General features: G+C 41.2%; 1 protein-coding gene across 9 annotated transcripts in view; it reads right to left on the bottom strand.

Moving 5' to 3' along the window:
• Positions 1 to 12,934, bottom strand: part of MITF (melanocyte inducing transcription factor) — a 277,856-nt gene that overhangs the window by 42,770 nt on the left and 222,152 nt on the right. For 2 of the 9 annotated variants that reach the window (XM_075321413.1, XM_075321414.1), the window contains exon 1: positions 1,412 to 1,520. The exons of the other annotated variants lie outside the window; for them this stretch is intronic. In XM_075321413.1, coding sequence (XP_075177528.1) covers positions 1,412 to 1,444 — 33 coding nt within the window. In that variant the 5' untranslated portion in view covers positions 1,445 to 1,520. Of the gene's footprint in view, positions 1 to 1,411; positions 1,521 to 12,934 lie in introns of those variants that run through there. 9 annotated transcript variants of the gene reach the window in all.

Below are 12,934 nucleotides of genomic sequence, written 5' to 3'. Positions count from 1 at the left end.
TATGCAGTGCTTCTGCAGCGATTTGGCGCGCACATGTGCTGTCAAATCGCTGCAGAATATTCAGCAGTTACGTGCGCATGAGCCCTCAGACTACACTCACATGCAGATTTGATGCTTTTTTTTTACCTAAACACATACATTGATAACTAAATCATTCCCTCTCCTAATTTATGAAAAACAGACATTTGGTTAAAATATATTGCATTTTTCTGAGTGTGCACCAATATATGGGTATATTTTTACCCTATCGACATATATTATATATATAAAAAAATTAAATAAAAAGAAAAATAAATTAAAAAAATAAATATATATATATATATGTATGTGTGTGTGTGTGTATATATGTATGTATATATATATATATATATATATATATACAAACATATTATATATATATATATATATATATATATATATATATATAAAATATATATAGAAAAATAATGTGTATATATATATATATATATATATATATATACACACACACACCAAATATACTATATATATATATATATATATATATAAAATGTATAGTATATAGTAGTGTGCTGATAAGGTAAATATGTATGTGTGTGTATATATATATATAATTTTTTTTTATTTATTTTTTTATTTATTTATTTTGATTTCTTTTCGAAAGCTTTTTTTTTTTTTATTTTTTCATTTTGTTTTTTGGAACCAAAATAGTCAAGTATTTCAAAAATCCTCACCAGCCCAAAAATACATATTTCTCATGAGTCAAAAGTATGTTTAGAGCAAATGACCTTTTTTAAAGATAAATAAATAAATAAAAAAAAAATCTACCAAACAAATTGAAAATAAATACATAAATAAAATAACCACATATCCAAAATATAGCAAAACATTAAAATCCTTGATATTGAATTACTGATAAAAAAAGTTTAATTTTCAAAATATTTAATCATTAAAAAATTGAAAAATGTATAAAACTGATCCATTTCTGTATCAATATTTAAACACATAAAGATCCATAGAACTATATGAAGTTACCAGGTTTCAGACAATGTATCATGATGCCAAATCAAAGAGATAAAAAGTTGTAATAAACCATATGAAGATTAAGTCATCACGTTTGCAACAATGTATCATGATGCCAAAAAACAAGAGATAAAAATATGTAATAAATCATATAAACTGTTACAAACGCAATATTAAGATTAAGTCATCAGGGTTGAGACAATGTAGCATGATGCCAAATCCAAGACATAAAAAGTTGTAATAAACCATATGAAGATTAAGTCATCAAGTTTGCAACAATGTATCATGATGCCAAAAACCAAAAGATAAAAAGTTGTAATAAAGCATATAAACTGTGATACAAACACAAATAAAAACTAAAGTAATATATAAAGTAATAATAAATAAACAAGACAGATCCGAATCCCACCTGGTAGTGGTTGTAGTCGAGCATTTCCAGCATATTACTTTGAGCTTTACCCTAAATCCTGTAATTTTGGCTGGGGAGCGCAGCCTTACACAAGCACCACAAACAAGTTTTTTTTTTAAAGTGTGCTAAAGAAACTTCATTACTGGAGTCCGGGCTTATAATAAGCTAAGCTAATTAGTTACGCGTGTAAAGAAACAAACGTTTCATACAAGAGGCTTTTCGGAGGCAATGCGAGTGTAGCCATTTATTTGGATACTATTTTTTTTTTTACGACTTTGACGTCATGCTTTTTCATAAACATAAAAGGATCTCTTTAAGGGGGTCGTGTTATCAAAGTCAAATTGACAAATCGCTCCAGGCGTTGCGTCTCTTCATCTTTTGTTCCAGAGCTTCTGATACACAATGGCATGTCTTCTAATCCATAAGGTTAAAAAGTTGTGTGTTCTTCATTTATTTATTTATTTATTTATTTATTCATTTATTTTTTAATGTATTCCGATAGTTGGCTTTTTTTGTTGTTTATTGAATTGTTACGCATGAGTTTCCTTCACACGTGTACAGCTTCCTTCCATCCGTAGAATGGGACGGTTACGCACTTTGCATCTTCATGATGACTTTTATGGTCCAAGTTTGGAGTTGGAGGACAATTCGTAACTGATAGGGGTTGATGGGTCTCAGACTAAAGGTGGTCATCTCCATTAGGCATCCATTTACTGACCGGTGACTATACATTTTTCAAGGGCATGGGCTAAAAAAAATTGTGGATGATCAGCGAAAAACAAATTCCAACATGACCTACCATAATTTTTGCTTGATCATTGCACTTTATGTACTTGACCTGTCACTTGCCATAAGTAATTGGGTGACACGGTGGCTGAGTGGTTGGCACTCAAGTCTTGTAGTGGCTCAGTGGTTAGCACTGCAGTCTTGTGGTGCCTCAGTGGTTAGCACTGCAGTCTTGTGGTGGCTCAGTGGTTAACACTGCAGTCTTGTGGTGGCTCAGTGGTTGGCACTGCACTCTTGTAGTGGCTCAGTGGTTGACACTGCAGTCTTGTGGTGGCTCAGTGGTTAACACTGCAGTCTTGTGGTGGCTCAGTGGTTGGCACTGCAGTCTTGTGGTCGCTCAGTGGTTGGCACTGCAGTCTTGTGGTGGCTCAGTGGTTGGCACTGCAGTCTTGTGGTGGCTCAGTGGTTAACACTGCAGTCTTGTGGTGGCTCAGTGGTTGGCACTGCACTCTTGTAGTGGCTCAGTGGTTGGCACTGCAGTCTTGTGGTGGGTCAGTGGTTAACACTGCAGTCTTGTGGTGGCTCAGTGGTTGGCACTGCAGGCTTGTAGCGGCTCAGTGGTTGGCACTGCAGTCTTGTGGTCGCTCAGTGGTTGGCACTGCAGTCTTGTGGTGGCTCAGTGGTTGGCACTGCAGTCATGTGGTGCCTCAGTGGTTAGCACTGTAGTTTTGTGGTGCCTCAGTGGTTAGCACTGTAGTCTTGTGGTGCCTCAGTGGTTGGCACTCTAGTCTTGTGGTGGCTCAGTGGTTAGCACTGTAGTCTTGTGGTGGCTCAGTGGTTGGCACTGCAGTCTAGTGGTGGCTCAGTGGTTAGCACTGTAGTCTTGTGGTGACTCAGCGATTAGCACTGCAGTCTTGTGGTGGCTCAGTGGTTAGCACTGCGCTCTTGTGGTGGCTCAGTGGTTAGCACTGTAGTCTTGCAGCGCTGCGATCTTGGGTTCAAATCCCACCAAAGACACCATCTGCAAGGAGTTTGTATGTTCTCCCCGTGTTTGTGTGGGTTTTCTCTGGGTTCTCCAATTTTGTCCCACCCTCCAAAGATATAGGGAATTTAGATTGTGAGCCCCGATGGGCAGTGTCAATGTAAGTAAAGCGTTGTGGAATTAAATATTAATATTGTTATATTTTTTGTTTTGTTTTTAGCATGTGCTAAATCCCACTGTTCTTCTAAATCCGGTGATGTATTTCTTTTGTTCCTGCGCCTCTCCGTTCCTGAACCCAAGAACAGTAAAGATAGAGGAGGCGCTGGACCCCAGAACAGCAAGGATAGAGGAGGTACCAAAACCCAGAACAGCAAGGAAAGAGGAGGCGCCGGACCCGAGAGCAGCAAGGAAAGAGGAGGTGCCGGACCCGAGAACAGCAAGGAAAGAGGAGGCGCTGGACCCCAGAACAGCAAGGAAAGAGGAGGCGCTGGACCCCAGAACAGCAAGGATAGAGGAAGTGCCAGACCTCAGAACAGCAAGGATAGAGGAGGCACCGGACCGGAGAAAAGCAAGGAAAGAGGAGGTGCCGGACCCGAGAACAGCAAGGAAAGAGGAGGTGCTGGACCTGAGCACAGCAAGTATAGAGGAGGAGCTGGACCCAAGCACAGCAAGGATAGAAGAGTTGCCAGACCGGAGAACAGCAAGGATAGAGGAGGCGCCGGATCCCAGAATAACAAGGATAGAGGAGGTGCCAGACTCAAGAACAGTAAGGATAGAGGAAGCGCCGGACCTGAGAACAGCAAGGATAGAGGAGGCGCCGGACCCGAGACCAATAAGGATAGAGGAGGTGCCAGACCCAAGAACAGCAAGGATAGAGGAGGTGCAGGACCGGAGAACAGCAAGTATAGAGGAGGAGCTGGACTCAAGCACAGCAAGGATAGAGGAGGTGCCGGACCCGAGAACAGCAAGGATAGAGGAGGCGCCGGACCGGAGAACAGCAAGTATAGAGGAGGAGCTGGACTCAAGCACAGCAAGGATAGAGGAGGTGCCGGACCCAAGAACAGCAAGGATAGAGGAGGCACCGGACCCGAGAAGAGCAAGGATAGAGGAGGCACCGGACCTGAGAACAGCAAGGATAGAGGAGGCGCTGGACCGGAGAACAGCAAGGATAGAGGAGGTGCTGGACCCGAGAACAGCAAGGACAGAGGGGGTGCTGGACCCGAGAACAGCAAGGATAGAGGAGGCGCTGGATCCGAGAACAGCAAGGATAGAAGAGGTGCCAGACCCCAGAACAACAAGGATAGAGGAGGCGCTGGATCCGAGAACAGCAAGGATAGAGGAGGCGCTGAACCAAAGAACAGCAAGGATAGAGGAGGCGCCGGACCCCAGAACAGCAAGGATAGAGGAGGTGCCAGACCTCAGAACAGCAAGGATAGAGGAGGCACCGGACCGGAGAAAAGCAAGTTTAGAGGAGGAGCTAAATCCCAGAACAGCAAGGATAGAGGAGGTGCTGGACCCAAGCACAGCAAGGATAGAAGAGTTGCCAGACCGGAGAACAGCAAGGATAGAGGAGGCGCCGTATCCCAGAATAGCAAGGATAGAGGAGGCGCCGGACCCGAGAACAGCGGCAGCCATTAGACCGGACCGTATCGTTGGACCGCCCAGCAGGTGAGTAGGTGACAAGTTCCCTTTAACAATTTGTTTATTTGTTTACAAGGAGACAGACCACTGTTGTCATTTAAGAGATTCGGTCCAGCTTCAAAACAGTGTGTACAGGCTGAAAAGAAAAGAGCTCAGGCACAGGCGCTGCTGTCTGCCTGCGGTGGTCGGTCTCCTAGGCAACAAATGTGATCAAATAAAGTGTTAATATCTCAAAAATGGGGGAGAAAATAATCAGTAAGTTGCAAAATTGCCTGTATTTATCAGCCCTATCTGACAATATCCATCTATGACGATGAGAATAACCCATTTGTTGAAATGTACCCAGGACCCATTTTTCAGACCGGGACAAAAACATTCACGTTTTTTAATTGACCCCGATAGTTCTACTTCTGACTTGGTGTTTTGGGAAAGAAGGGTACAAGGTGGTGACAATGTGCACAAAATGGGCATAGAGGGGGCAGGAAACATTAGAGACCAACTACAGCTAGGTCCAGAAATATTTGGACAGTGACACAATTTTGGCGAGTTGGGCTCTGCATGCCACCACATTGGATTTGAAATGAAACCTCTACAACAGAATTCAAGTGCAGATTGTAACGTTTAATTTGAAGGTTTGAACAAAAATATCTGATAGAAATTGTAGGAATTGTCACATTTCTTTACAAACACTCCACATTTTAGGAGGTCAAAAGTAATTGGACAAATAAACCAAACCCAAACAAAATATTTTTATTTTCAATATTTTGTTGCGAATCCTTTGGAGGCAATCACTGCCTTAAGTCTGGAACCCATGGACATCACCAAACGCTGGGTTTCCTCCTTCTTAATGCTTTGCCAGGCCTTTACAGCCGCAGCCTTCAGGTCTTGCTTGTTTGTGGGTCTTTCCGTCTTAAGTCTGGATTTGAGCAAGTGAAATGCATGCTCAATTGGGTTAAGATCTGGTGATTGACTTGGCCATTGCAGAATGTTCCACTTTTTTGCACTCATGAACTCCTGGGTAGCTTTGGCTGTATGCTTGGGGTCATTGTCCATCTGTACTATGAAGCGCCGTCCGATCAACTTTGCGGCATTTGGCTGAATCTGGGCTGAAAGTATATCCCGGTCCACTTCAGAATTCATCCGGCTACTCTTGTCTGCTGTTATGTCATCAATAAACACAAGTGACCCAGTGCCATTGAAAGCCATGCATGCCCATGCCATCACGTTGCCTCCACCATGTTTTACAGAGGATGTGGTGTGCCTTGGATCATGTGCCGTTCCCTTTCTTCTCCAAACTTTTTTCTTCCCATCATTCTGGTACAGGTTGATCTTGGTCTCATCTGTCCATAGAATACTTTTCCAGAACTGAGCCGGCTTCATGAGGTGTTTTTCAGCAAATTTAACTCTGGCCTGTCTATTTTTGGAATTGATGAATGGTTTGCATCTAGATGTGAACCCTTTGTATTTACTTTCATGGAGTCTTCTCTTTACTGTTGACTTAGAGACAGATACACCTACTTCACTGAGAGTGTTCTGGACTTCAGTTGATGTTGTGAACGGGTTCTTCTTCACCAAAGAACGTATGCGGCGATCATCCACCACTGTTGTCATCCGTGGACGCCCAGGCCTTTTTGAGTTCCCAAGCTCACCAGTCAATTCCTTTTTTCTCAGAATGTACCCGACTGTTGATTTTGCTACTCCAAGCATGTCTGCTATCTCTCTGATGGATTTTTTCTTTTTTTTCAGCCTCAGGATGTTCTGCTTCACCTCAATTGAGAGTTCCTTAGACCGCATGTTGTCTGGTCACAGCAACAGCTTCCAAATGCAAAACCACACACCTGTAATCAACCCCAGACCTTTTAACTACTTCATTGATTACAGGTTAACGAGGGAGACGCCTTCAGAGTTAATTGCAGCCCTTAGAGTCCCTTGTCCAATTACTTTTGGTCCCTTGAAAAAGAGGAGGCTATGCATTACAGAGCTATGATTCCTAAACCCTTTCTCCGATTTGGATGTGAAAACTCTCATATTGCAGCTGGGCGTGTGCACTTTCAGCCCATATTATATATATATAATTGTATTTCTGAACATGTTTTTGTAAACAGCTAAAATAACAAAACTTGTGTCACTGTCCAAATATTTCTGGACCTAACTGTATATATTTCAAAACTTCCCCTTATACTCGGATGTTGTTGAGGAGGTGGCCATAATTCAAATTTAGCCCTCTCCCTTTGGGTTGCGTCATGTCGCCCCACCTCACCCCTCAACCATCAGATCCATGTCTCGTTCGCTAACCACAGCGATTAGGAAGGGGCTTGGGGTCAACTTGAGCCGTTCCCCCTTTTCACCTCTTCCTGGTCTTTATTCAACCTTTGGTTGTTTTTGTCGACCCGTCTGGAGCCAAATCTGGAGGTCAACCTTGTCTCTCGTCTTGTCCCCCACCCTTACGTCAACAAACTTTAAAGGGGAATTTGACAAGGGTCTGCAAAAAAAAACAAAAACAAAGAGCTTCTTTATAGTCAGACCATTGTGGAGAAATCAATGAGAGGAGACACAAGAGACGGAACATGAAGATTCCGCGGAGAGATACGGAGCGGAGCGAGGCTTGGTGGGACATGTCTTTCATGTTTGCCCTCCTACAATAGCTGAATACGTCCACATTATCTCAGCCTCAGTTTTTTTAACTTTATGTTTTAGCCTTTACCCATACTGTTAGGTAATTTTAATGTCTGAAGTAGATTTGTACTAGAGTTGGGGTCTAGGGGGTAACATTTCTCATTATCAGTGTAAGGAGGCTTATAAGCCATGCAATGCTCGGCTGGGAAACTAAATTTGCAAACTGCCTCTTCAGAAAGGAAGAAAACTACAACTCAAGTGTTAACTATTGGAAGTAGCAATCTTAAAAATCAAGATTAGCCCTTTAACAAGTCACATGACTTAGGATAAAAGCCAAACCAGAATCTCAATTTGCAGACACATGTCTCAGGATGTTGCCCTTCGTCAGTGCAAAGCAGGTTATCTGATTTTGGCTGTATGAGAGGCTTCAGAATGGGATCTAAAGGGTATAATGTATCCTTATGGAGAGTGACATGTCAGTGTAAGGATGGTTCTAAGCCATGCAATGCTCTTCAATTTGCAAATTTTACTTTTTAGAGAGGAAGAGGACTAAAACTCAAGTGTTACCTACTGGAAGTAGTAATCCTAAAAGTCAAGATCGGACCTTTAATGAGTCACATGACTTAGGATAAAAGCCAAACTAGAATCTCAATTTGCAGACACATGTCTCGGCATGTTGCCCCTCATCAGTGCAAAGCAGGAGATTTGATTTGGCTGTAGAAGAGGCTTCAGAATGGGATCTAAACGGTAAAATTTATCCTTGTGGAGAGTGACATGTCAGTGTAAGGAGGCTTATAAGCCAAGCAATACATAGTAATTAGGCATGATCGAATATCACCAATATTCGGCAATATTCGGCTTCGCGAATATCCGACGAATAGGTCGCTGCTATGCGAATATTCGATGCACAGTGTAAGTCTATGGGAAGCCCGAATAGTTACTATTCGGCAACTATTCGGGTTTCCCATAGACTTACATTGCGCATCGAATATTCGCAAATAAAAGCCAAACTAGAATCTCAATTTGCAGACACATGTCTCGGGATGTTGCCCCTCATCAGTGCAAAGCATGAGATTTGATTTGGCTGTGGGAGAGGCTTCAGAATGGGATCTAAAGGGTAAGATTTCTCCTTGTGGAGAGTGACAAGTCAGTGTAATGAGACTTATAAGCCATTTAATGCATAGTAATCCTAAAAATTAAGAACGGCCCTTTAACGAGTCACATGACTTAGGATAAAAGCCAAATTAGAATCTCAATATGCAGACACATGCCTCAGGATGTTGCCCCTCGTCAGTGCAAAGCAGGAGATCTGATATGGCTGTATGAAATGTTTCAAAATGGAGTCTAAAGGTTAAAATGTTTCCTTGTGGAGAGTGACATATCAGTGTAAGGATGCTTATAAGCCATGCAATGCTCTTCAATTTGAAAATTGCCTCTTCAGAAAAGAAGAGGACTAGAACTCAAGTATTAACTATTGGAAGCAGTAATCCTAAAAGTCAAGATCAGCCCTTTATTCAGTGACATGACTTAGGATAAAAGCCAAGACCGGAATCTCAATTTGCAGACACAGGTCTCAGGATGTTGCCCCTCGTCAGTGCAAAGCAGGAGATCTGATTAGGCTGTATGACAAGCTTCAGCATGGAATATAAAGGGTAACATTTCTCCTTGTGGAGAGTGACATGAATGGCATGTCAGTGTAAGGAGACTTATTAGCCATGCAATGCTCTTTAATTTGCAAACTGCCACTCAGAACTGTAGTGCCTCTTATTGGAAGTAGCAATCCTAACAGTCAATATTGACCCTTTAACAAGCCTTGCCTTATGACTTAGGTTATAAGCTAAACCTGAAACACAATTTGCAGACACGTGGTTCGGGTTGTTGCCCCTCATCATTGCAAACCATCTGACTTGGCTGTATGAGAGGCTTCTGCACTTGGATCTAATGGGTAATGTTTCTCCTAATGGATAGAACTAGGCTTCTTCCTCTCTGAGGAGACAATTTGCATATTTAATTTACCAGAGGAGCATTGCATGGCTTATAAGCCTCCTTACACTGGCATGCCAGGCATGTCACTCTCCACAAGGAGAACCCTTACCACTTTGATCCTAGTTAGAAGCTTCTGAAACAAGCAAAGCATATCTCATGTTTTGCACTGATGAGAGGCGACACCCCGAAACACGTGTCTGTAAATTGAGACGGTAGTTTGGCTTTTATTCTAAGTCGTATGGTAAGGCTTGTTGTTTAAAGGTCGATATTGAGTTAGGGGTGAAATACTATTGATCAAGCCAAAACATCTGTAATCTGGAGAGCACCTTGTAGACGACTTTATTGGCTGCTTTACATAGTCAATGCTAGAACTAATTCTAGGGTTTACAGTTAATCAGACATATTTGCTTTAGACAAAGCCCCGGTTTGTGCGATCGGCTCGTCGCTTAATGGGGCTGTAAAATAAGATTTGTTTTACACTTTTAACTGACTACTATGTCAAATATCCATAACTGTGGCAAAAACAAGAGAAGGACGGTAGCGCAAGATTGATATGTATTAAACTACCAGCAGTGCCCCCCATTCCACAGTACGATGCCCCCACAAAGCTTCCCCCTACGTAGTAAGACGGTATATACATGGCACACGGACCAACGTGAGTCCGTTTTGTCCATATTATGAGATGATTTTAACAAAAAAAAACATGAGTTTTTTATTTTTCAGAAAGCACTTTCCTATAAGGCTCAATGGGTGCGCAACAAAAAAAAACATTAATGTTGTATTGACACTGTCTGTATGGTATCCATTTTTATCGTATTTACTTAAGTTTACATAAGAAAAGAATAAAAGATATAATTAATTTTCCTAACTGTGAAAACTGGAAAAAAAAGATTATTTTTCGACCAGATCTCTGTGTGAGAGCCCATCCACTATCGGCACTTGCCAACTGTAATTGCTTGGGGAGTGCCATTTTTTTTTTTTTTGGGGAGGTGTCTGCTCGGACACTTCCTTATGGAACTGCAATTAGAGCTTATTTTCGGAATAGGGCTTATATTTTAAGCATGCTCCAAAAAGTCCCAAACATCCTACTTGGGTTTATTTTTGGGTTAGGGTTTATATTTTAAGCATACTCCAAAAAGTCCAAAAAAATCCTACTTGGGTTTATATTTTAAGCACGCTCCAAAAAGCCCCAAAAATCCTACTAGGGCTTATTTTTGGGGTAGAGCTTATATTTTCAGCATACTCCAAAAAGGCCAAAAAATCCTACTAGGGCTTATTTTTGGGGTAGAGCTTATATTTTCAGCATACTCCAAAAAGGCCAAAAAATCCTACTAGGGCTTATTTTTGGGGTAGAGCTTATATTTTAAGCACGCTCCAAAAAGGCCCAAAAATCCTACTAGGGCTTATTTTTGGGGTAGAGCTTATATTTTCAGCATACTCCAAAAAGGCCAAAAAATCCTACTAGGGCTTATTTTTGGGGTAGAGCTTATATTTTCAGCATACTCCAAAAAGGCCAAAAAATCCTACTAGGGCTTTCTTTTGGAGTAGGGTTATATTTTAAGCATGCTCGAAAAAGTCCCAAACTAGGGCTTTTTTTTGGAGTACGGCTTATACTTTAAGCATATTCCTAAAAACCCAAAAAATCCTACTAGGGCTTATATTTTAAGCATGCTCGAAAAAGCCCCCAAAAATCTTACTAGGGCTTATTTTTGGAGTAGGGCTTATATTTTAAGCATACTTCAAAAAATCCTACTAGGGCTTATATTTTAACCCCTTCAGCCCCCAGCCTGTTTTCACCTTAAAGACCCGGCCATTTTTTGCAATTTTGACCAGTGTCACTTTGACAGGTTATAACTCTGGAACACTTCAACGGATCCTGGCGATTCTGACATTGTTTTTTCGTGACATATTGTACTTCATGTCAGTGGTAAATTTAGGCCGATATGTTTTGCGTTTATTTGTGAAAATTTCGGAAATTTAGCGAAAATTTTGAAAATTTTGCAATTTTCAAAATTTGAAATTTTATGCCCATAAATCTGAGAAATATGTCACACAAAAAAGTTACTAAATAACATTTCCCACATGTCTACTTTACACCAGCGCAATTTTTGAAAAAAAAAAAAATTCCGTTAGGAAGTTAGAAGGGTTCAAAGTTCATCACCAATTTCTCATTTTCAACAAAATTTACAAAAAAAAATTGTTTAGGTACCACATCACATTTGGAGTGATTTGAGAAACCTAGGCGACAGAAAATACCCAAAAGTGACCCAATTCTAAAATCTGCACCCCTCACTCTGCTCAAAACCACATCCAAGAAGTTTATTAACCCTTTAGGAGCTTCACAGCAACCAAAGCAATGTAGACGAAAAAATGAAAATTTTACTTTTTTAACACAAAAATGTTACTTTAGCCATAAAAATTAGTATTTTCACAAGGGTATCAGGAAAAATGCATCATAAAATGTATCGTGCATTTTCTCCTGAGTACGCAGATACCCCATATGTGGTGGTAATCAAATGTTTGGGCGCACGGCAGGACTCGGAAGGCAAGCAGCGCAATTTGAATTTTGAGTGCAAAATTAGCTGCACTCATTAGCGGACGCCATGTCGGGTTTGAAGACCCCCTGAGGTGCCTAAACAATGGAGCTCCCCACAAATGACCCCATTTTGGAAACTAGAGCCCTCAAATATTTTTTCTAGATGTTTGATGTGCACTTTGAACCCCTGGGGGCTTCACAGAAGTTTATAACGTTGAGCCGTGAAAAGAAAAAAAAATTTTTTTACCACAAAACTGTTGCTTCAACCAGGTAGCTTTTTTTATCACAAGGTATCAGGAAAAAATGCACCATAAAATTTATGGTGCATTTTCTCCTGAGTACGCAGATACCCCATATGTGGTGGAAATCAAATGTTTGGGCGCACGCAGGACTCGGAAGGCAAGGAGCGCCATTTCACAGCAAAATTGGTTGGAATTATTAGCGGACGCCATGTTTCATTTGGAGACCCCCCTGAAGTGCCTAAACAATGGAGCTCCCCCACAATTGACCCCATTTTGGAAACTAGACCCCTCATGGAATTTATCTAGCTGTTTAGTGAGCACTTTGAACCCCTGGAGGCTTCACAAGCGTTTGTAATGTTCAGCCGTGAAAATATTTTATTCTTTTTTTTTACCACAAAATTGTTTTTTCAAACAGGTAGCTTTTTTTTCCACAAGGGTATCAGAAAAAAATGCACCATAAAATGTATTGTGCAATTTCTCCTGAGTACGACGATACCTCATATGTGGTGGAAATCAATTGTTTGGGCGTACGGCGGGGCTCAGAAGAGAAGGAGCGCCATTTCACAGTAAAATTGATTGGAATTATTAGCAGACGCCATGTTTCATTTGGAGACCCCCTGAGGTGCCTAAACAATGGAGCTCCCCCACATGTGATCCCATTTTGGAAACTAGCCCCCCCCCCCCCCCCATACAAAAAAAATTAGTTTGGCGAAATAAAAAATACAGACATCAGTAAAAAAAAAAAAAAAAAAGAGCGCCTGCCACTAAGACCAGTGCCAAACGTGAGAGCAATG

Source organism: Anomaloglossus baeobatrachus, chromosome 8, assembly GCF_048569485.1.
Source record: "Anomaloglossus baeobatrachus isolate aAnoBae1 chromosome 8, aAnoBae1.hap1, whole genome shotgun sequence".
Lineage (NCBI taxonomy): Eukaryota > Metazoa > Chordata > Amphibia > Anura > Aromobatidae > Anomaloglossus > Anomaloglossus baeobatrachus.
The sequence above is the reverse complement of the archived record's forward strand: the minus strand, read 5'-3'. Positions and strand labels throughout refer to the sequence as shown.